The following is a 24921-nucleotide window of genomic DNA, read 5'->3' as shown; positions in this document are numbered from 1 at the left end:
TATGAGACAGATTCAAAATAAGCTCATCGCAACTGGGGAAGAGAATATAGTAGATAGATATGTGTTTGACATGGGCATTAAATGTATGCCAAACAAAAAACATTCATTTCATAGTTTAACAAACCAGTGGTTTGTGACTATTATGATTTCCCATTGTAGCCAATTCAATTGCAGAAAATCCGTTGCCGATTTTTGGGAAATTTGAGTTTCAAATCGCTTCATAAAAAAAATTGATAGGTCTAACTTCATCTGTTACTTCTGTGAATGTTCATTATCCTCCTCATGAGGGAGATAATTTAGAAAATATACTGAACAAATTCCTACGATTTTACTGAGTTACAGTTCATGTAAAGATTTTAGTCAATTGAAATTCATTAATTAGGCCCTAAACTATGGATTTCACGACTGGGAATACAGATACGCATCTGTTGGGTACAGATACCTTTAATAAAAAGGTAGGGGCTTGGATCAGAAAACCAGTCAGTATCTGGTGTGACCACCAATATCCTCACGCATCACGACACATCTCCATCGCATAGAGTTGATCAGGCTGTTGATTGTGACCTGTGGAATGTTGTTCAACTCCTCTTCAATGGCTGTGCGAAGTTGCTGAATATTGGCAGGAAATGGAAAACGGTGTCGTACACGTCGATCCAAAGCATCCCAAACATGCTCAATAGGTGACGTCTGGTGAGTATGCAGGCCATGGAAGAACTGGGGGGGACATTTTCAGCTTCCAGGAAGTGTACAGATCCTTGCGTCATAGGGTTGTGCATTATCATGCTGAAACATGAGTTGATGGCAGCGGATGAATGGCACGACAATGGGCATCAGGATCTCGTCGCGGTATCTCTGTGACGATGCCGAACTGCATTCAGGTCAAGACCCTGGTGAGGATAATGAGCATGCAGATAAGCTTCCCTGAGATGGTTTCTGACAATTTATGCAGAAATTCTTTGGTTGTGCAAACAAACCCACAGTTTCAACAGCTGTCCGGGTGGCTGGTCTCACATCCGCAGACCATGTGTAACCACGCCAGCCCAGGACCTCCACATCCGGCGGGATCATCTAAGACCAGCCACACAGACAGCTGATAAAACGGAGGAGTATTTCTGTACTTTATAAAGCCCTTGTGGGGAAATACAAATTCTTATTGGCTGGGCCTGGCTCCCCAGTGAGTTGGCCTGGCTCCCAAGTGGGTGGGCCTCTGCCCTCCCAGGCCCACCCATGGCTGCTCCCCTGTCCAGTCATGTCAAATCCATAGATCAGGGCCTGAAGAATTTATTTCAATTGACAGATTTCCTTATATGAATTGTAACTCTAAAATCACTGAAATTGCATTTATATTTTTGTTCAGTATAGATAATTTGCTTCCTACAGAGCACAAAAAGGTGTGTATTTCAAGACATATTTCAAAAATTAGTAATGTAAAGAACTTTGTGTCTTAAAGGGGCAGTGTTGTATTTTGAAACAGGCTTGCATGTTTGCATATGTAGCCAATAGGCAGAGGGTAGCATAGTTTGTCTGATTCTCTGTAATAATGGTATGGGAATAATGATGCATTTTATTTTGTAAAGTGGTTTCTTGCATCAAACATCACAACATTTTCAGTAATTTCCTTGTCTTTAGGACAAGTGGATAAACAGGTTAATATCAAGCCCTGCATGTTTTTTTTCTCCAAGTCTCAAGGAATGTAGACCTACACTGAACACCACACATTGGCTGCTACTGTAGGCTGAATGATAGAACAGCTATTAACATGTTAAAATGTTATGGGATGCATTTTCTCCATTGTTTTTTTTAAAGGTAGGCCACTCTGGTAGGTCTACATTATGATCAAATAACAACAGTAGCCTACTTGACCACTGTTAAAACTAACTTAAAGCAGGTACAGCCTCAGTGTTCACAGTAAACGCGCGGCGGAAGTTGCACAGAATTCTCATAACGTTCAAGTTTGCCCTCAACAGACCTGACAAAAAAGTTAGAGGGAACATTGTATGTGGCATTGTGTTGTGACAAAACTGCACATTTGAGTGGCCATGTATTGTCCCCAACACAAGGTGCACCTGTGTAATGACCATGCTGTTTATTCAGCATCTTGATATGCCACACCTGTCAGGTGGATGGATTATCTTGGCAAAGGAGAAATACTCACATCAACTTTCAGCTCATGAAACTTGGGAACAACACTTTACATGTTGCATCTATATTTTTGTTCAAAGTGTGTGTTCAAGGCACAAGGAAATGTTTCTTAGACTTACAGATGGCAGAAAAAGTATAAAATCGAGCACGCAGCTATGCAATCTCCATAGACAAACATTGCCATCAGAATGGCCCGTACTGAAGAGCGCAGTGACTTTCAACGTGGCACCGTGATAGGATGACAACCATTACGGACACACAAACATTGACACTCACAAGGAATAACTTGGTGGTGACTTGACTACTAGAGAACAAAAGTAATTTGGGAGATGAAAGGAAAAGATAAGATCCTAAGATGAAGAAGAAAGGAAAGTAAAGATCAATAGAGAACTTAATATTAGACCTAGCACTTTTCTGAGCCAAAATCAGAATTAGGCTACATTTATTTGTTGCAACCTGCTAGTGTCAGTGTGTGGTGCATGCACACCACTATGTCCTCTATCATATTGGTAAGTATAGACACTTTTAGACTTTAGTCACTGTTCTTAAGAGGAACTAAGGATCTATTTGACAGTGTGGTCTGGATACACATATTGTACTCACTAATAGTCATTAATCATTAGGTGACACCATTGGCATACCTTTCATACAGACCGAAATACCACTAATTTACCATGCCTGCTTTAAAAAAAAATTATACCAGCTTTTCCATATATATCTGAATTACGTAGGGGTAAAAAACATGGTAAATTAAAAGCCACATGAAGACCTTGTCACAGACCCTGTAACCAAAATACAGGTACCAGGTCTGTGAATGGTTCCCTGTTTTTTGTAGGAAAATGAACACTTCTATGTTTAATAACTCCCTAATTTGAAATGCAAATAGACCACATGGTTAAATTCCCAATCTGGCCCTCATATCATCATGGCCACCTAAACACCCCCAGCTTCCAATTGGCTCATTAATCCCCCTGTAACTATTCCCCAGGTCCTTGCTGTAAATGAGAATGTGTTCTCAGTCAACTTACCTGGTCAAATAAATGAAAACACCCCCCACCTCTCCTGATTTGCCAGTTACCCACTGATATGTATACAAACGGTATGGCTGCAAGAAAGTGGTAAATAAGGGGCTGTTTGAAAGTTTAAAAAAAAAATATATATATATATATATATAAAGGAAATATACCACATCTTCTGTCTGAAATGGTTATGAGTAACACTAGCATACCCGTGTAATAAAAAGGCATCTGGAATGGTTAAAATGAAGCCTAATTTCCTGTACTGTGCCTTGGTATTGTGTGGTAACACTGGCATGTCAATGACAGTCTGGTTTAGCCAGTTTAAGTTTTGCAGAGGAAAAATACTTACGAAACTGTTATGTGAACAAAAACTAAGCAACATCTAGTTAAATACAAGTGAAATAAAATAAAAAACACTTTAACCTATGAGAAGTTGCTTGTGTGAGACTAGTAGTGTGGGGGTGTAGAAAATAGGGGTGCGATTCTTTTCGTATTAGCGTGTTCACTCTTATTCTGTCAGATCGATGATAGTTCATTGCCCAGGAAAGTGATAACATAATGCATTGTGATATTTAATTCAGCGGTCAGTCTCGTCTTGGCCCTACACGTTCTCTAACGTTGTTCGTTAGTTGTTTAGCTAACGTTAGCGCAACAGCTACGCACCACCGCAAGAGCATAAAGAAAATGGCTAACCAACTTTTAGCCTAGAGTTTTGAAACTGCCTTTGGTGTAACACTTGCTACATGCGATCCTGAATCGATTCTTTAAAATGCATTTCATGTAATTTTGCGAAAAGTTACCTAACGAGTAGTGAGTCGTATCTATGTCGGAGCTTAGCTAGTATAACGTTACCTGGCTAGTCGGACCTAGCTAACTAACAGTTAGTCTCAGTCAAGAGACGCTGATTTAGAAAAACAGACAAACTAGATAAACATTACAATATTATCCAGCACGTGTGAAACCATGAGGATCAGAGAAGAAAAATACAAACTAGCAAGCGATACGTAGCCGGGCATAATTAGCTAACGTTACTAGATTGCTAAATCGTTAGCTAGCTATCTGACAATTAGCTCAATGTAGTTGCTAGCTTACTTACCAACTTAGCCATGCGTATCCCTGCGTCGTTTTTATGTGAATCGATTCGTTTAAACAATCGTCAGATGAGTATCTAGCTACAAAACCTGGCTGGTGTGAACTATTATCCCGTCGCAGCTTTGTCATTAGCAAGCTAACCTTAATACAGGAATCTAAATTAACTTACTTCACTGAGAAATCCATCCACCTGTCGTGTTTATCCGTACCTTTCACCAGGGACCTAATAATTTTCTTCAACCAAACCTCAGTCAATCGATCGATCTGCGGTGTGGGAAAGGGTAACGTTATATCAGTCAGGCAGAGGCGAACCTGTTGCGAACACACTAGTAGCCAGGTTGCTCGGAGATTAGCTGCGATTCAACCAACAATTGTCTTTTGACATTGTGCTGGGACTCTCCCAGCACCAAATGTCAAGACGATTATTGGTTGAACCGCAGCTATTCTGAGACATGAGCTTTCAATAGATACATTTGAAACTGGCTAAACAAGTTGAGTTGATAGCCATCTGTAACTAGTTGACTTACTTTTCTCTCCTCACACCCTTGACACCAGGCTCACTCCAACTTGGTAGTAGAGGTGAGGGATTTGTTTTGATACTGTAGTTGGCTGGCTGCCTGCTTGCTACAAGTTGGTAGGTACAGTATGGTGTCCCACCATGTGGACAGTTTCCATTACTACACCGACATGGTCTGCGACAGGTGAGATGTAACGGCATCTCCTTCGATAAATGGGTAGGTTCTGATTAGGGACATTCTTTTAACAACGATACATTTTTCAAAAATCAACCCATTCCTCCTAGTTACCTAGTACAATGGCGCATCAATACCATATCATTGTTGCTGCAATACCAAAAATATCCAGACAATTAGTTTGCTTGTGATAACCCTTTATTCATTCCAATGTCAGGCCAGTTAATGTAAGCCTATTTCATGTTTACTCATGTTTCCCCCCAAATAATCAAAAGGTAAATAAAATAACGTTCAAACAAAGTGTCTTTAAATCCCACCTTTTCACTCCTCATATAGCAAGCAATCAAAAGTATGCAAATCTCTAGCTTCACACAAAATATATTTGCAATACTGAATTGAAACCAGGGGGTAAAATGACAATGTTACAAATTGGACCGCACACTAGTTCTTCAAAGTAAAATGAGGAAAAGGACTGCTAAATGCTTGTGGTAAAAGGGAAAAACTGAACAAAGAAGAAAATTCATATGCATGGTCTAAAAAAAATCAAAGTCTACAGTGCATTTCTCAGCCACCAACACACAACAGGTTTTCAAGCCTCTTTAATACAAGCTACACTGTATTCCTTGCATTTCCTCCAGACCGTTAAGAGAATCAGACTCATGCATGGAGGTTCTGCTATGTTCAGGCCATCTCAGCATGAAGCTCAAATAACAACTTTCATTGGAAGGGTTTTTGTTAGTTTAGTATAAAAATAAAGTGGCACACTAATTATGCTCCCAACCAATGTTTCAGCAATGCTGGTTACTATACCCATTAAAATGTTTGGAAACAGTGTGCTTCTATTTTTTTAGTTTACGCTCAGTCTGCACCACTAAAAATGTCAGCTTCTGCCTTTTACCAGTTAGTTAATTAGACATTTGTTTGAAGACCAAATTCAGGGCTGACAGTGTTCGGACTCAGGATTGAAAATCTGAAGGGTTCATTGGGTGTAACGAACCTACAGATGGCTGACTGCTACCCCAAATATAAAATGCATCCCTTAAACTTATTCCATTCTAAATCAACCCTAAGTAGGTCCTACTATGGTAAACTGATCAGTCTAACCCCAAAGTATGTCTGACAAAATCTTTGTTATGGAACAAATCTTTGCATGCTCGCATTATTGTAGAATGCATAATAAACCAATTGCATGGTGTTCCAGTGAAGAAAGTGAGTGGGACTGTGGTGGAGGTATTACTTACTTTGGCTACATACTAAACATTTTTTCTCCATTGCTTATAATTCTAAAATAGAGCTGCAATGAAAAATGACAAGAGTGATAGCAGGAGATGGATCAAATAAAAAGTGTGAGGGTAAAGGGAAAAGTTTCAACTTCAGTGTAGTCTACTTTGTGTGAACCATGGAGGTGCTGAATAGAAGCTTCTGTTTCTGTTTCTTCTTCCTTTTCCCTCCCTTTTCCTCTGAAAGAGAGTGAGGAATGAGATGAGTATGCAGTCTAACGCCATAAATAAGTCATCACTCACAAGCAAAGACACTGTGAAAGACTGACCAGGGATGACCAACGGCTGGGTTGGAGCAGTTGGACCTTGGTGCTGCAGGAGTGCCTCCTCAAAGGCCTGGCTGAAAGAGTTCTGGAAGCTGGGAACTGGGACCCGGTTACTCTCTCCATCACTCTCTCCATCGCTATCTGCCACTGGAGGAGCCAGCAGCATGTATGAGGGAGCAGCACAGAAAAGAGGAGTCAAACATGGTCCAACACTGCACTTTATTGACACTTCGCTGTCCAATATAGGTTTCAGCTGACAATACTTGTCTGGCCAACTGATTTGAGCAAGCACTAACAGACACAGGAGAAATGGAAGGTTTTAGATGTGTCGTCACCTTTCTTTGAGGTGGTCCATTGCCCAGCATCTGCCCTGGCTTTCCCATCTCTCAGCATCTATACAGGGGAGAATAAGGGATGATGAGCAAGAAAGTTATACAAATTGTCTATTACTGGTCTACATAGTCAATATCCAAAGGCCGTGATAGGTCCTGACATCCAAGGTAATCAGTCCGTAATGAAAATAATACATGTAGGAGTGAGTACATTAATGAGTTAGGCCAACAGACCTGAGCGAACGACATGCAGTTAGAGTCATCCTCCACACTGCCTACGCTGGGCACAGGGCTGTGTCCACTCAGACTGGGGAACATCAGCCCATCTGCAACAACAGGGAAATGGTGTTATCAGTTCACAAGGCTCACACATCCAAGGCACTGTTTGTAATGCGCTATATTTTGTCCAAAATATGAATTCCATGTCACAAAATCGCTTGAGTTGCTAAGACGGGAGAGTTGAAAGAGCTGGTCTCACCAGAGACAGGGCTGCTGCTGAGGAATGAGGGAGGGGATAACAGAAAGTCAGGGTACACAGGTGGACTGCCATTGTGAAGTGGTGATCCAAATGCCGGGAACTGCTGAAAATTCTCCAGCCCAATATGCACCTCTGGATCTGAGAGAGAGCGAGAAGACCGTAAATTTAATATACCCCATCTGACCACTGGTTTTTAGTTACACATTTTACATTGAGAAACAACCTAATGTAAAATGTACTCACATTTCCCCTGCTTCTTGTTCTCCTCCATCTCAATACGCCTCTCCCTACGCTTCTCATCCCTTGCTTTCTTTTGTCTAAGACGCTTTCTTTTCTCCAAGTCATCTGAGTCACATATGAGTGACGGAGAAAGAAGATTTGGATATGAGGAGTAGTACTGTAACAACCCATGAATAGACTGTGTGTGTTAGGATATCTAACCTGCAAAGCTGTCCAGGGTCTCTTTGGACAGGGTGGGGGGGTGCAGGGCCAGCTCACAGATGCTGAACTCACAGGTGAGCGGCAGGTGAGCCAGGTAGCGGTGTCGACGGCGAATCTCCTTTAGCCAAGAGAATGAAAAAATTTAAATGAGCCAGAAAAACAAAAACAAATATTGGTACATTTCATGAATAAACATACTTACCGTAAGTAGTATGTTATAGATCTAATCACTTACCTCTGTGATCGTCTGCCCCTCAATCTCCACCACACTGGCAGTGATGGTGTGAGGGCTGGCCTCCAGGCTGCCGTACTCCCGCAGCAGACAGCGCACGTTCACTGGGTGCAAAAACATCTGCTGGCAGTCCTCCGCTGAAGGGAGAACGAAAGGAGTAAGTACAGAGACTGGACTTTTGATGACAATATAGATGACAAGGTAGGCATTGAGTGGAGAGACTGATGAAGACATTTTGCTAAAGGGTATCCTACCTTGGTAGAAGTAATAGGAGGGGCCATGCTCTGAGGTTTGGGGGTGCATTGTTTCAGCCTGGCTGGAAGAGTTCTCCTCAGCAGGCTGGGGCTCTGGAGCTGCAACCCCAGAGGCCTCAGTGGACTCCTCTAGCCCTCTCTCCAGGAGCCCTTCCGGGAGCTCTGGTTCCTCACCAGGCGCATCCTCTGGGTCCTCCTCTGGAACCTCTGCTACCTCATCATCAAATGCAGAGGAGTATTGCAGCACCGGCTGGAAAGAGTAAAACACGGATAATCTCTCAGACCCAATAACACGGGTGAATTTGGAGAGTAATGTTACATAAAGGTGTTTTAAATGGCAACACTTACCTTGGTACTGCTGAAGATTGTCACTACTTCCTCCTCAGGGGAGGGGGGGTCTGCCAGAGTGAGACTTGACAGTTCTAAGTTGTCCTTAGTACATGCCTTTTGGTGCTTCAGCAGAGCCTCCTCTCGCTCCTGGACCACAGCAGAGGAAAGAAGCTGACAGTTCATGCTACCTAGGCCTATATTACTTGAACCAAGTTTGGGTAACAATGCAGTAGACACTACCTGTGTTTTAAATTACAAGCTAGTAGTTTGTCAGTGTTACCTGGAGACTGCACAGGGCGCTCTGGATGAAGCAGGCTGTGGCATCCTCCTCCTGGGTGAGCTGAGCCTGCAAAACACACCTCTCCTCAGCCACCAGGCCCAGTACCTGCTCTTGAGAGGCAAGCAGCAGCTTGGAGTATGGGCTCAGATGCACATCTACAACACAGGGGTACAACAACTCACATACAGCATACCACAGACACAGTTATATGGTAAACATTTGGTCATAATCCAACCTTGCCTTCTTTGCACTAACACCTGTCTTTTCTTACTAGCACTGACTTTGCTGATGGCTACCTTACTGAGGAAAAATGTACTCACTATGACTGATGTGGTTGTCTCGCCTAACTACCTTAAGATGGATGCACTAACCATAAGTCACTGGATATTCAGACCGTCTGCTAAAATGAAAATCTCTCACCTCCAAAGCAAATAGGCTCCTCCACCTTCACCCACTGCGAGGTGGGCATGGCCACCAGAGCCCCCTTCTCCCTTCGCATTAGGCGCATGGTGATGAGATCACCAACTGTATACTGCCTGGTCTCCATCGCAACCACACTGCAGTGAGATACGAGGGGATAGAAGAGCTTGTTACTAACCATTTTCAACCATAATATTTTATTTCCCTAAGGTGGCGATACAGAATTTTCTAATAAGGCTGTTTAACATCGCTCTCTCTCTCTAACCTTTTGAGGTCGTCAGAGTGTACAGACTCATAACAGATGGGGCACTTTGACCAGCTCTTGTCACTGAGAGACAGGTAGTGCAGCATGCATGGCCAGCAGAAGATGTGGCCACAGCGGGTGATATGGGCCGCTACAGGGGGGTAGAGGCAGATGGGGCAGGAGGGAACCTCATGACTGTAGATGCGCTGGAGGGGGGAAATAATATTTGCATTAAAAGTCTAATTAGACGTGGCGATTTCAAGCCAAAGAGGTCTGGTGTACGGAACTTACCACTTGCTGCACACAGTCCCAGTTCACAAGAGTGTCTGGGTCAGTGAAGTGAGCCTTGTAGTCCTGGTCATCAGTCACCACAAACTGGCAGCTAAGGCACAAAAAAACACCAATTAGTTAATAAATAGCAACCTAACAATTCATACTGTACAAAGTAGACTGAATTGGTAAGGAGCTCACTTGGCCTGGAGGAAAAGCTCCTTGTTGAAGGGCTTATGCTTGTGGCCCCACTTGTTGTGGCGGCCCCAGCAGGAGTGTTTCTCTCCTCCTAGGCCACCATGGCCCCCACGAGGCTCATACGTGAAGTTGAGCAAGTGGTTCAAACTGATCTTTTTGGGTCCAGCAAACTGAGCCGAGCTGAACTCGGCCCGGCGGCACTCTGCTACCTGGGGGAAGGGAGAAGAAAATTAGAGCCCAACTTTGACAGGTAGGAATAATAATATTCCAGTTAGATGTCCTACTGTATGTGGGTTGATGCTGCCTTGTTTCTACCGTTCAGTGACTCATAATTCTACCATTCATTTGTCAATAAGTGCAATTATATTGATATTAATTCAATGTGGGAATATACAAATATAGGACCCAACAAAGCTCTCTTTTTAATAGACTTCTGATGTTATTCCATATCCAAAAAAGGATAAATAAATGTCAAGTCTTGTGAACGCTCACCTCTTCACGTCTTCCTCCACCTGTAATTCCATACTGCCGGGCTTCACCTCTCTGGATGGGCCTCTTGTCAAAATTCTTGCTTTTCTGTGAATTGGTACGATGAGGGCCAGGGAAACTGTCACTCTTGGGAAGGGAGGGCTCTCGCTTGCGGCTGTAGCGCTTAGAGCTTCCATTATTCTTACCATCTGGGGAGAATGAAAGGGGAGTTATCATTCTAGCACAACTCCAGTGTTTCCCCTAGGACTTATTTCAGCAGTGGTACAGTTTGTGTGTTTTAAAGCCAATTTCCTGCAATAGTGGTGAGGAAGAGCTCTGCGGACCCTTTGTGTCCGGAAGTAATTTAGCCTTTCATTGTAGTCATTGCGCTCTGTAGAGTTGCTATTTTCTCAAGTTTTCTTGGGTCAATTTACGCCTGACATTTCTCGATTACTCATTATATGAATAAAGTCTGGGGCCTCCCGAGTGGTGCAGTGGTCTAAGGCAGTGCTAGCTGTGCCACTAGAGACCCTTGTTTGAGTCTTGGCTCTGTCGCAGCCGGCCGCAACCGGGAGACCCATGGGGTGGCGCACAATTGGCCCAACGTTGTGCAGGTTAGGGGAGGGTTAGGCCGGCAGTGATGTCCTTGTTCCATTGCGCTCTAGCGACTCCTGTGGCGGGCCAGGCGCATGCACGCTGACACGGTCGCCAGGTGTATGGCGTTTCCTCCGACACATTGTGTCAAGAAGCAGCGCGGCTTGGTTGGGTCGTGTTTGAGGTCGCATCGCTCTCGACCTTCACCTCTCCCGAGTCTGTACAGGAGTTGCAGTGATGAGACAAGACTAACTACCAATTGCATACCACGAAATTGGGGAGAAAAAAAGGGGGTAAAAAATAGTAATATATAAAAAATTATTAATAAAGTCCGATTTAACTCAACAAATACGATAGTCAGTTTAAAAAAGTTAAGGAAACATGACTGTACATATCTGTCTGTGTTAGCAAAATCACTACATATCCCATCGAGCCATGCGGGGAGAGGCTGTCCGTTATCACAGTTCCAAGACCAGTCAGAAACGTCCAGCTAACCTTACGCCAAAGACGCCGATGGACCTCAAAACTTGACTTGGATCCACATCTTACAACAGTCGTGACTATTCAACAAAAATGATTTTCTTTCTAGCTAATTCCTTAGTTACATCATTGTATAACTAGCAAAGTAGTTTTGGCAATGAGGACAAAAACTAATTTAGGAGACAGATTGTAGTTTTTATGCCCTAATATCAGGAGCTGGCAGCGAAACGGTTGACTGAAACGAATCAAATGATGTCTATTTAAAAGAGGGTGAATCAATATACAATCCCGAAATCAGCTGTAACTGTCAATGGTAAAACAAATCTTAAAATGACGCTGAATCCAGAAAATGTATGGTGAAGTCGCTTCGGAACACTGTATGCTCCTCCCTACTCTATTCTACACATTTTGCCATAGGGCCCGAGAGGAAATGTACAGGTTTAAAAAGTCAAATTCCTGAAATTCTACAAATTTTGCCATGGCTTATGACGTGTTTTTAATGCTATTTTAGTGACTCAAACGTGGACCTCATGCAATGCTTTTTAGTTCTCTCATCTAATACAAAAATATATTAGGTCCTTTATCGTTGAGATATTTTATATCTGGTTTTAGTTGTTCAAGTACACACTGAAAATGATTTATCACAAATTATTAAAAAAAAAAAAAAAAAAAAGCCTGCCCGCAGCTGCTAAATTAATATAGATGGGTTGGCTGACGACGTCACAAAAACGTTGTGGGTGCTTCAAATGGGGCAGAAGTCAACGTGTTGCTGTGATTCTGTATGGCCAGAATGCTAGCAAGAATATAAAGAACCCCTGCCACGTGGGGACTAGTAAGGTGGCTCGCTTCATCCTGTTCTTGATAAAATGTCTTGTTTTGAGGAGTACACTTTCGGTTTTGTTGTTAAACAACCAACCCATCTATATGGGAAACACTGCATTGAGGATTGGAAATTAACACCTGCGGGTAGATTTTGTCATTGGTGACTAGAATGTACAGTGCATTCGGAAAGTATTTAGACCCCTTGACTTTTTCCACATTTTGTTACGTTACAGCCTTATTCTAAAATTGATTAAAAACAAAAAATCCTCAATCTACACACAATACCCCAAATGACAAAGCAAAAATAGGTTTAGATGTTTATGCAAATGTATTAAAACAGAAAAACCTTATTTACGTAAGTATTCAGACCCTTTGCTATGAGACTTGAAATTGAGCTCAGGTGCATCAGGTTTCCATTTATCATCCTTGAGATGTTTCTACAACTTGATTGGAGTCCACCTGTGGTAAATTCAATTGATTGGACATGATTTGGAAAGGCACACACCGGTCTATATAGAAAGGTCCCACAGTTGGGGCCTCCCGGGTGGTGCAGTGGTCTAGGGCACTGCATCGCAGTGCTAACTGCGCCACCAGAGTTTCTGGGTTCGCGCCCAGGCTGTCGCAGCCGGCCGCGCCCGGGAGGTCCGTGGGGCGACGCACAATTGGCATAGCGTTGTCCGGGTTAGGGAGGGTTTGGCCGGTAGGGATATCCTTGTCTCATCGCGCTCCAGCGACTCCTGTGGCGGGCCGGGCGCAGTGCGCGCTAACCAAGGGGGCCAGGTACACGGTGTTTCCTCCGACACATTGGTGCGGCTGGCTTCCAGGTTGGAGGCGCGCTGTGTTAAGAAGCAGTGCGGCTTGGTTGGGTTGTGCTTCGGAGGACGCATGGCTTTCGACCTTCGTCTCTCCCGAGCCCGTACGGGAGTTGTAGCGATGAGACAAGATAGTAATTACTAGCGATTGGATACCACGAAAATTGGGGAGAAAATGGGATAACATTTTTTTTTAAAGAAGAAAAAAAAGAAAGGTCCCACAGTTGACAGTGCATGTCAGAGCAAAAACAAAGCAATGAGGTCGAAGGAATTGTCCGTAGAGCTCAGAGACAGGATTGTGTCGAGGCACAGATCTAGAGTAGGGTACCAAAACATTTATGCAGCATTGAATTTCCCCAAGAACACAGTGGCCTCCATCATTCTTAAATGGAAGAAGTTTGGAACCACCAAGACTCTTCCTAGAGCCCGGCCAAACTGAGCAATCTGGGGAGAAGGGCCTTGGTCAGGGAGGTGACCAAGAACCCGATGTTCACTCTGACAGAGCTCCAGAGTTCCTCTGTTGAGCTGGGAGAACCTTCCAGAAGGACAACCATCTCTGCAACACTCCACCAATCAGGGCTTTATTTTAGAGTGGCCAGACGGAAGCCAGTGCTCAGTAAAAGGCACATGACAACACACTTGGACTTTGCCAAATGGCACCTAAAGACTCTCAGACCATGAGAAACAAGATTGAACTCTTTGGCCTCAATGCAAGCGTCACATCTGGAGGAAACCTGGCACCATCCCTACGGCGAAGCATGGTGGTGGCAGCATCATGCTGTGGGGATATTTTTCAGTGACAGGAACCGGGAGACTAGTCAGGATCAAGGGAAAGATGAACCGAGCAAAGTACAGATAGATCCTTGATGACTCCTGTGGTTGGAGTCTACTCTTGCTCCCACTCCCAAAACACACTGAAAAATATGCGCATACAGCACCTTGTTATTGCAGAGTCCTACTAGGAAGACTACATTTGCGTTCTAGAGAACTGATATGAGCATGATGCTGCCCATTTGCTCATCAACTTAGGACTATAAAAAAGGCCTATTTTGTTTGAATATAGAAGGGGCGGTGTAGGAGCTAGTATATTTCAGTGATATTTCTGCTGTGTGCAGCCTTGACGGATCCCATGGAATGATGCGGCGCACTCTACGCTGATAAGCCTATTCTTTGCCATGTCATGGCCCTATTCAGACAGGTATTACTAGAGACGGTTTTGTATTTATTAACCAAGCACGTGCATTATGCCAGAGGACGATTCACACACGATTAGTTTTTCCAAACTGAATTGTGATCCATTTTTTTTCTCTCCAATTGAATTGACTTATGATTGAAGCCTATTGTATAGGGTTTTATTGTAGGAGTGAAGACATTCCAATGTCATGTCTAGATGATAATTAGCAATACTGATTAGAGGTCGACCGATTATTAATTAGGGCCGATTTCAAGTTTTCATAACAATCGGTAATCTGCCTTTTTGGATGCCGATTATGGCCGATTACATTGCAATACACGAGGAGACTGTGTGGCAGGCTGAGTGCTGCATCAAAAGGACCTTGTGGCTGCAAGGAGCCATGGTAAGTTGCTAGTTAGCATTAAACTTATAAAAAACAATCAATCTTCACATAATCACTAGTTAACTACACATGGTTGATGATATTACTAGGTTAACCAGCTTGTTCTGCGTTGCATATAATCAATGCCGTGCCTGTTAATTTATCATCGAATCACAGTCTACTTTAACTTGATGATTTAACAAAAGCGCATTTGCAAAAAGAGCACAATTGTTGCAATAATATACCGAACCATAAACATCAATGCCTTTCTTAAAATCAAGTATATTTTTTTAAACCTGCATATGTAGTTAAAAGAAATTCATGTTTGCAGTCAATATTAAAAAGGGAAATTGTGTCACTTCTCTTGCGTTCTGTGCAAGCAGAGTAGGGTGTATATGCAGCAGTTTGGGCCGCCTGGCTCGTTACGAACTGTTGAAAGGCCATTTATTCCTAACAAAGACCGTTATTCATTTGCCAGAATTTTACATAATTATGACATAACATCAAAGGTTGTGCAATGTAACAGTAATATTTAGACTTATGGATGCCACCTCGTTCGATTAAAATACAGAACAGTTCCATATTTCACTGAAAGAATAAACGTTTTGTTTTCGAAATAAGAGTTTCTGGATTTGACCATATTAATGACCAAAGGCTCGTATTTCTGTATGTTTATTATATTAGAATTAAGTATATGATTTGATATAGCAGTTTGTATGAGCGGTGGTCTGCAGCAGCAGGCTCTAAGCATTCATTCAAACAGCAGCTCTTAGCAATGCTGGGATGCACAGCTCTGTTTATGACTTCTAGCCTATCAACTCCTGAGATTAGGCTGGCAATACTAAAGTGCCTATAAGAACATCCAATAGTCAAAAGGTATATGAAATACAAATGGTATACAGAGAAAGTCCTATAATTCCTATATAATAACTATAACCTAAAACTTCTTAACTGGGAATATTGAAGACTCATGTTAAAAGGAACCACCAGTTTTCATATGTTCTCATGTTCTGAGCAAGGAACATAAACATTAGATTTTTTTACATGGCACATATTGCACTTTTACTTTCTTATCCAACACCGTTTTTGCATTATTTAAACCAAATTTAACATGTTTCATTATTTATTTGAGACTAAATTGATTTGTATTATATAATACAAATCAATATATTAAGTTCATTCAGTATTGTTGTAATTGTCATTTATTACAAATATATATATCAAAAAATATATTAAATAAATAAATAATATAATGAAAAAAAAAATAATAGGTTGATTAATCGGTATCGGCTTTTTTTGGGGTCCTCCAATAATCGGTTGACCTCTAATACTGATAACTCGTGCTTGGGTGCCAAATGTGTAGGTGTCCCCATAATATTTGTGACCATAATCATTATTTTAGTGATCCATGGCCTCCTAAATTTAATGCCCCCTATCCTGCTGATTTGAGCTACTGAACCGTATTCATGTAGTTGGAGCCTAAAGTGAATTTCCCACCTGACTGCATTATTTGCATTGCTTTATCTGCCTTTCGCACAATTTCCCTGAGGCACTCTGATGTAAAGTACAAAACATATCAATCTAAGGAAGGGGTGAAGATTATGAAGATCTTGCTGATATTATTACTGTTGTATGAAATACCTACAATGCCTTCAGAAAGTATTCAAACCCCTTGACTTAAACCACATTTTGTTATGTTACAGCCTGAATTCAAAATGTATTAAATAGATGTTCTCACCCATCTACACACAATACCCCATAATGACAAATTGAAAACGTTCTAAGAAATGTATGTAAATGAAATACATAAATATTTAATTTACATAAGTATTCACACCCCTGAGTCAATACATGTTAGAATCACCTTAGCAGCGATATCAGCTGTGAGTCTTTCTGGATAAGTCTAAGAGCTTTGCACACCTGGATTGTACATTATTTGCCCTTTATTCTTTTCAATATTCTTCAAGCTCTGTCAAATTGGTTGTTGATCATTGCAAGACAAACATTTTCAAGTCTTGCCAAAGATTTATGCAGATTTAAGTCAAAACTGTAACTCAGCCACTCAGGAACTTTCACTGTCTTCTTGGTAAGCAACTCCAGTGTAGATTTGGCCTTGTTTTTAAGGTTATTGTCCTGCTGAAAGGTGAATTTGTCTCCCAGTGTCTGGTGTAAAACAGACTGAACAAGGTTTTCCTCTAAGATATAGCCCGTGCATAGCTCCATTCCGTTTCTTTTTTATCCTCCCCAGTCCTTAACGATTACAAGCATACCCATAACATGATCCAGCCACAACTATGGTTGAACATATGGAGAGTGGTACTTAGTAAATGTGTTGCATTTGCCCCAAACATAACACTTTGTATTCAGGACAAAAAGTTAATTGCTTTGCCAATATTTTTTTTGCATTATTGGTTAGTAGCTTTACATTTTTATAAATATATTTTTTAATTTGTTAACATTTTTTTAAAACATAATTCCACTGACATTATGGGGTATTGTGTGTAGGCCCGTTTTTACCCATTTCAAATTCATGTTGTAACCCAAAATGTGGAAAAAGTCAAGGGGTGAATACTTTCTGAAGGCAATGTATCTAAAAGACAACAATACTGAAAGGCCTATTGGTGAAAAGTAAACAAAATACTGACAGCCATCTCATTTTCAAAAAATCCTAGCAAACTGTGCAAGCTGATATTTAGAACCCACATGACTAGCACTGGGTGGGCTGTGTGGACTTATGCACAAGACAGAGCAAGTCAACTCATAATTGCATACATTTAAAGTGATAGATCACTCTAAAATCTAAGTTGTCAGGAGTTGTTGGACATGTGCCAGCAGCATACCACCCTGCATACCACTACTGGCTTGCTTCTGAAGCTAAGCAGGGTTGGTCCTGGTCAGGCCCTGGATGGGAGACCAGATGCTGCTGGAAGTGGTGTTGGAGGGCCAGTAGGAGGCACTCTTTCCTCTGGTCTAAAAAATATCCCAATGCCCCAGGGCAGTGATTGGGGACACTGCCCTGTGTAGGGTGCCGTCTTTCGGATGGGACGTTAAACGGGTGTCCTGACTCTCTGAGGTCATTAAAAGATCCCATGGCACTTATCGTAAGAGTAGGGGTGTTAACCCCGGTGTCCTGGCTAAATTCCCAATCTGGCCCTCAAACCATCATGGTCACCTAATAATCCCCAGTTTACAATTGGCTCATTCATCCCCCTCCTCTCCCCTGTAACTATTCCCCAGGTCGTTGCTGCAAATGAGAACGTGTTCTCAGTCAACTTACCTGGTAAAATAAAAAAATAAAATAAAAAAATGTTGTGTAGCTCCTGTTAAAAACCTATGCCTCAATCCCAAATGAATGGCAAAGGGAGACAATCTACAATGCTAAAACTAGATGGTGTCCTTCACTGGCCTTCATAAACTCACTTTTACCCAATGCATAGACACTAACTACATTAGCGCCTAATAACAATAGTATCTGGTGGCCGGGGGTTTTGTTAAGCCCCGAAGCTCGTTCCGAAAGTTAAAACGCGTCACTTGCGGTACGGTTATGGAAACATAAGTAACTTATCTTTCATATCAGCGAAAAATAATATTCTAAAAAATGTAAAAGTTACTACACACCTTTATAGGGTTAGGATTCCCACTCGGCCATATTTCGATGCTACTGCTCTTGTTTACGGAAAACAGACAGAGACATACCTGTGCCAATTAGCCATCTGCATGTCCGAACACCTGTGTGTAAATTGAAGATTGTCACAAAAAAAAATATTGTTGGCTGCAACTGTTGTAAAGTGTATATTAAGTGTATATTTCACATTTGTGAAATTATTTTGATGTGATATGAAAGTAGAGGGCTTTAGGTTTCTAGAACCTTAACGCAATTGAGAATCAATTGGGAGTATTTAGCTGGAGTATTTAGCTGTTTCGGCTACCAGAACAATTCACCTCTAAACAGAACATGTAAGGTCCTTGGACTAAAAGTTGTAATGTAAGGCTACTTTAGTCCATTATTGGGCAAGCTCACTTTTAACTCCACCAGCCTCTGGTGTTAAGTAAGCACTCAGTGTATGCATGAAACAGACCCTTTGAATAACTAGATTCTCAACTGAACAATAGTTAACCTGTGGTTAGATATTAGCATTATTTGTTGAATATACAGTACCAGTCAAAAGTTTGGACACACCTACTCTTTCAAGGGTTTCTTTATTTTTACTATTTTCTACATTGTAGAATAATAGCAAAGACATCAAAACTATGAAATAACACATATGGAATCATGTAGTAACCAAATAAAGTGTTAACCAAATAATAAATAATAAAGTGTTAACCAGTAGCCACCCTTTGCCTTGATGACAGATTTGCACACACTTGCCATTCTCTCAACCAGCTTCAAGAGTTGGTAACCTGGAATATTTTTCCTACAGTCTTGAAGTAGTTCCCACATATGCTGAGCACTTGTTGACTACTTTTCCTTCACTCTGCGGTCCAACTCATCCCAAACCATCTCAAATTGGGTTGAGGTCGGGTGATTGAGGAGGTCAGGTCATATGACGCAGCACTCCATCACACTCCTTCTTGGTCAAGTAGACCTTACACAGCCTAGAGGTGTGTTTTGGATCATTTTCGTGTTGAAAAACAAATGATAGGCCCACTAAGCGCAAAACCGGATGGGATGGCGTATCGCTGCAGAATGCTGTGGTAGCCATGCTGGTTAAGTACCTTATATTCTAAATAAATCACTGACCGTGTCACCAACAAAGCACCCCGATACCATCACACATCCATGCTTCACAGTGGGAACCACACATCCAGAGATAATCCGTTCACCTACTCTGCGTCTCACAAATACACAGTGGTTGGAACAATAACTCAAATTTGGACTCATCAGACCAAATTACAGATTTCCACTGGTCTAATGTCCAATGCTCGTGTTTCTTGGCCCAAGCAAGTCTCTTCTTATTATTTGTGTCCTTTAGTGGTTTCTTTGCAGCAATTTGACCATGAAGGTCTGATTCACGCAATCTCCTCTGAACAGTTGATTTTTTATTGAACCTTTATTTATGATGTTGAGATGTGTCTGTTACTTGAACTCTGAGAAGCATTTATTTGGGCTGCAATCTGAGGTGCAGTTAATTGCCGATTACTGAGGCTGGTAACTCTAATGAACTTATCCTCTGCAGCAGAGGTAACTATGGGTCTTCCTTTCCTGTGGCGGTCCTCATGAGAGCCAGTTTCATCGTAGCGCTTGATGGTTTTTGCGACTGCATTTGAAGAAACTTTCAAAGTTCTTGAAATTTTCAGGATTGACTTAAAGTAATAATGGACTGTGGTTTCTCTTTGCTTATTTGAGCTGCTCTTGCTATAATATGGACTTGGTCTTTTACCAAATAGGGCCATCTTCTGTACACCAATCCTACCTTGTCACAACACAACTGATTGGCTCAAACGCATTAAGGAAAGAAATTCCACAAATTAACTTTGAACATGGCACACCTGTTACTTGAAATGCATTCCAGGTGACTACCTCGAAGCTGGTTGAGAATGCCAAGCTCGTGCAAAGCTGTCAAAGACAAAGGGTGGCTATTTGAATAATCTCATATTTTGATTTGTTTAACACTTTTTTGGTTACTAAATGATTCCATGTGTTATTTTATAGTTTTGATGTCTTCACTATCACTATTCTACAATGTAGAAAATAGTAAAAATAAAGAAAAACCATTGAATGAGTAGGTGTCCCCAAACTTTTGACTGGTACTGTATATGTGTAAAATTCTATGCAATGTGCAAATATCCTTAACTTAAGCATTGGAATCTTAGTGAATGTTTCAATGTTGTGTGTTCTCAAAACTTCAATGTGGAGTGCCAGAGGGCGCTCTGGTCGTTGGTAAATTCAGAGAGTTTCGCTCTCGGGGCACACACAAAACACTCTGACCGAGTAGGGTTGATCTGAGCGTTCTGACCTCAACGACAGCCAAGCACCCAAGCTAGCTGGCTAACTTGCTAGCTACTAAATTGTGTCTCTATTTTAAGACCATTTTACTCAACCTGGCAGAGCTTGTTATGGCTGTTATGTTACCCAGAGCATTGGTGACTAACTGCAACTGTCAACAATTGAAATACGCTTTTTTTGCAGACTTCTTTACCGACTCGTGCTCCCGAGAGGCACAGCGGTCTAAGGCACTGCATCACAGTGCTAGAGGCATCACTATAGAGCCAGGTTCAATCGCGGGCTGTATCACAACCGGTCGTGATCGGGAATCCCATAGGGCAGGCCACAATTTGCCCAGCGTCGTCCTGGTTTGGGTTTTTCTGGTGTAGGCAGTCATGTAAATAACAATTTGTTCTTAACTGACTTGCCTAGTTAAATAAATAAAAATACTGACACCATAAACGGGTGTTGAGCGTTCGTAAATACTTCAGTTATTCTGAACTCTTGCACACTCAGAGCGAACGCACCCGTTCTGTCAAGGCACGTCATCTCCCATATCAAGTAAACAAACCATGCACTACAGCTAGGCCAGCTTTAAAGCTAGCTAACGATTTAGCAAGCTAAGAGAACGTTGGATGGGTAGTTAAACCAGTCAAGAAAAATTTACTAGGATTTGGTTCGAATTATTAATTAATGTTCACCTGTTTTCGGTTTAGATTCACCAGCTGTTGGGCCTGTAGAACCCGAACGGGGCGGAACCTTGTTGCTGTTGGCATTGCTGTTTGTATTCTTCTCCATAGTTGTCTCCTTTCTGTGAGAGGTATTTAGGCCGAGCTCCAGGGAGAGAGCGTCCGAGCGCTCTAGTATTAAATGGTGCAAAGGGAGAGGAGACCGGGTTGTTGCGACTGCGGGTCAGGCCCTGATTCATTTCTGTCAAACACAGAAACTCCATCACGGCGACATATTGACGACAAAACAAACAAGAGAAAAATAGAGACACAATTTAGGCGTCTCAGTAATGGAGGCTGTGTAGAAAGAGAAAACCAACGCTCACACCGCGGGGCCAAGACCCCGTAAAGTTCTGCTTTTTCGCGTTCTGGGAAACACTTGGCCCCAACCGTTCTCCAAGGTCTGTCCAAACGGACACTTGTGCAGTTTTACACCAAAAATATGATCGCATGGACGATCTCCTAATAATGGCAACAGGAACCGTAAAGACACAGATGAGATCGGCGTGTTTGTTCTTTTGTACGGTGAGGGATTATGGGAAATGTAGTAACAACCCAACATTTTTTAACTCATCGATAGCTAATGTTAATTATTAACAGAGCAGATAGGATAACAAACGTGGAAGACTGAAGCTGTGTTCGAATACTCATACTAACCGTACTATTTGTGACGTGAATTGAGTATATAGTGTGCTTATTGGTTATAGTATGGATATAGTTAGTATGCAAAAAGTTCCCGGATATCGTACTAAATTCGCCAAAATATGAAGTATACACGCAGAGGACACTATTTCCGTATGGTAGGGCCCATAGTGCAATTCTTCAGGAAATGTGCGTTTTCAGATTTGAAGAAAATGGCAGAAAACATGCAGCCGAAGTACGAGAGCGGATACAAATTCCTTGCTTTAACTAATTATGACAAATGTTTCAAAATAAGTTACCTCACACGTTATGTTGGCTGATAATTTGTTAGCTACGCTGTCCTTACGAACCACATAGCATATCATTACAGCAGTATGTACCGGAATGTTAGCTAGCTGCTTATACATCAAACTTGACAGTATATTAACAACAGGCTATCTAACTAATTACCCAACGTTTATTGACTTTATTATCCCCTTCATTTTAGCTGAGCTAAATGGTATAGTCGTGTGCGTTCTCAATGGACATTCGGGTTCTTTGTAAATTCGCTCGGGCTATCTATACTGTTATTTCAGAGCCCTCTCGTTTGAGTACCAGCACAGAATAATGAATTTACGCGCGCTCAACACCCGTTGAATATGACCAGTGTCAGTAAACGTCGGCCAAAAAGCGTAATTAAATTGTTGCCAGCTGCACAGTTACAGTCACCAACGTTCTTGATAACATAAACACTGCCTAACCAGCTATGCTATGGTGAGTAAAATGGTCAGAGTTGTCCCATGTTTGTATGAAAGTAGCTAGCCAACGTTAGCTTGGGTGCTTAAAACTTCTTGAGAATACAGGGGGTGCTATTTCGCATTAGCATAATTGCCTCTACAGACTAAACTGCCTCTTATTCAATTATTGCTGTTACTATATGCATATAACCATATAGCATTGGATAGAAAACAAGCTATGGTTTCTAAAACCGTTCCAATTGAGTCTCTGAGTCAAACACAGGTCATTTCACAGCACTTTCCCTGAGCCTGAAAAATATTGCAAGATGTGTATGCTCGCTTCAAAGCTCTGCCTATATATGGTCACGCCACCTATGACCCGAATGACACTTCCTTCTTCTTCCTCTGGGTGTCTGGAAGACGTCAGAGGAGAAATTTTTTGTTTATCTTGTACTGACGTGAAATAAGACTTATTTCTTTAGCGTGACCGACAACTTCCGGTTTCTGAGATGCGCGTTTTCAGAGGTGGCATTGTCTTTTGTTATGCTGACGTTACGGATGAAAACTAGCTCCGTGTCGAAGTTTGTTTCATACATGTGACCATATCACCGTAATGTATGTTTTTTCAATATAGTTTAATCAGATTATTAGAATTTTTTCGGGAGTTTTGCCGTGTTCCGTTCTGTGAGTTTTTTAACTTTGGACAGAGCCGTGCTAGTCGACCAATACCCAGGCTAAATGAAGAGGGAAAGTTGCCATTGTGAATGGATTGAACGACTCATCAGGACTAAGGACACCTTGATCAACATTCTGATGAAAGATCAGCAATAGTAAGACCCAATTTACGATGTTATTTCATATATCTGTCGTGCATGTGAACTGGTCGCGCGCGTCCAGCCGGTTCTGGCTGGCCTGGTTATGCTAATTAGCGATACATTTTGTTTTCGCTATAAAACATTTAAAAAATCTGAAATATTGTTTGGATTCACCAGATGTTGGGCTTTCAATGTCTGTACGCTGTGTATTTTTTCTGAAATGTTTTAAGACAAGTAATTAGTTATATAACGTTGGTCTCTGTAATTGTTCTAGCTGCATCAGCACTATATCAGATTGCAGCTGCAATGTAGAACTGTGATTTATACCTGAAAAATGCACATTTAAAAAAAAAAAACTATGCTATACCATAAATATGTTATCAGACTGTCATCTTAAGAATTTTTTTGTTGGTTAGTGGCTATCAATATCTTAGTTTAGCCGAATTGGTGATAGCACCTGATGGAGTAAGAAACTGTTGGAGTAAGAAAATGGTGTCATTTTGCTAACGTGTTTAGCTAATAGATTTACATATTGTGTCTTCCCTGTAAAACATTTAAAAAATCTGAAATGGTGGTTTTATTCACAAGATCTGTGTCTTTCATTGGGTGTCTTGGACTTGTGATTTAATGATATTTAGATGCTACTATTTAATTGTGACGCTATGCTAGCGATGCTAATCAGTGTGGGGGGTGCTCCCGGATCCGGGTTAGGTACTCTTATGGTCTCAGAGCGAGTGACGTCCCCGAAATGTTATTAGCGCACACCCGCTAACTAGCTATCCATTTCACATCGGTTACATAAGGACAGAATGCTAAAATCAACCATACTCCTCGGCCTGTGCATCCAGTGTGCGCTCTGAATTTACAAACGGACAATCTGGCAACGCTCTGAATTTACGACCGCACTCTGGCACCCCAGATTGAATTTAAAAACACACCCGAAGTCGTAAAATGTCTAACTAGTCATTTGTTATGCTATCTAGCTAGCAAGAGTTTGCATAGCAACAGCATCAACTTCCGGTAGACAGGCGAAGGGCAGGTATGCTCAACTGAGAGGATACTCGTTCGTTTACAGTATACTAAATTTAATTTATAGTATGTAGTATATACTCATTAAGTATGTAGTATATACAGTTGAATTCAGAGGTTTACATACACTTAGGTTGGAGTCATTAAAACTCGTTTTTCAACCACTCCACAAATTTCTTGTGAACAAACTATAGTTTTGGCATGTCGGTTAGGACATCTACTTAGTGCATGACACAAGTCATTTTTCATACAATTGTTTACAGACTTATTTCACTGTATCACAATTCCAGTGGGTCAGAAGTTTACATACACTAAGTTGACTGTGTCTTTAAACAGCTTGGAAAATTCCAGAAAATGATGTCA

At 41.6% G+C, this 24921-nt stretch overlaps 2 protein-coding genes across 2 annotated transcripts in view; both read right to left on the bottom strand.

Moving 5' to 3' along the window:
* The window catches only part of LOC129853374 (titin homolog), a 33564-nt gene extending 28672 nt beyond the window's left edge, over positions 1–4892 (bottom strand). The window contains exons 1-2 of the mRNA XM_055919346.1: positions 4781–4892; positions 4423–4517 (exon numbers count right to left, since the gene is read on the bottom strand). The gene's annotated coding sequence lies outside the window, so the exon portion shown is untranslated. The remainder of the gene's footprint in view (positions 1–4422; positions 4518–4780) is intronic.
* Positions 4893–5125: 233 nt separating this feature from the next.
* Positions 5126–21537, bottom strand: LOC129852834 (RING finger protein 10-like; the record flags this gene model as incomplete). Its single annotated transcript, XM_055918476.1, has 17 exons — positions 5126–6405; positions 6495–6638; positions 6827–6884; positions 7058–7149; positions 7302–7439; positions 7545–7646; positions 7743–7860; positions 7978–8111; positions 8229–8478; positions 8577–8705; positions 8839–8993; positions 9259–9395; positions 9524–9708; positions 9794–9884; positions 9974–10179; positions 10463–10647; positions 21330–21537. Coding segments are annotated over 17 exons (2409 nt in total), but the record flags the coding sequence as incomplete, so codon positions are not given.
* Between the last annotated feature and the right edge of the window lie 3384 nt (positions 21538–24921).

This window comes from Salvelinus fontinalis, chromosome 4 (genome assembly GCF_029448725.1).
Source record: "Salvelinus fontinalis isolate EN_2023a chromosome 4, ASM2944872v1, whole genome shotgun sequence".
Lineage (NCBI taxonomy): Eukaryota > Metazoa > Chordata > Actinopteri > Salmoniformes > Salmonidae > Salvelinus > Salvelinus fontinalis.
Note: the sequence above shows the minus strand (reverse complement) of the source record. Positions and strands in the feature narration are given on the sequence as shown.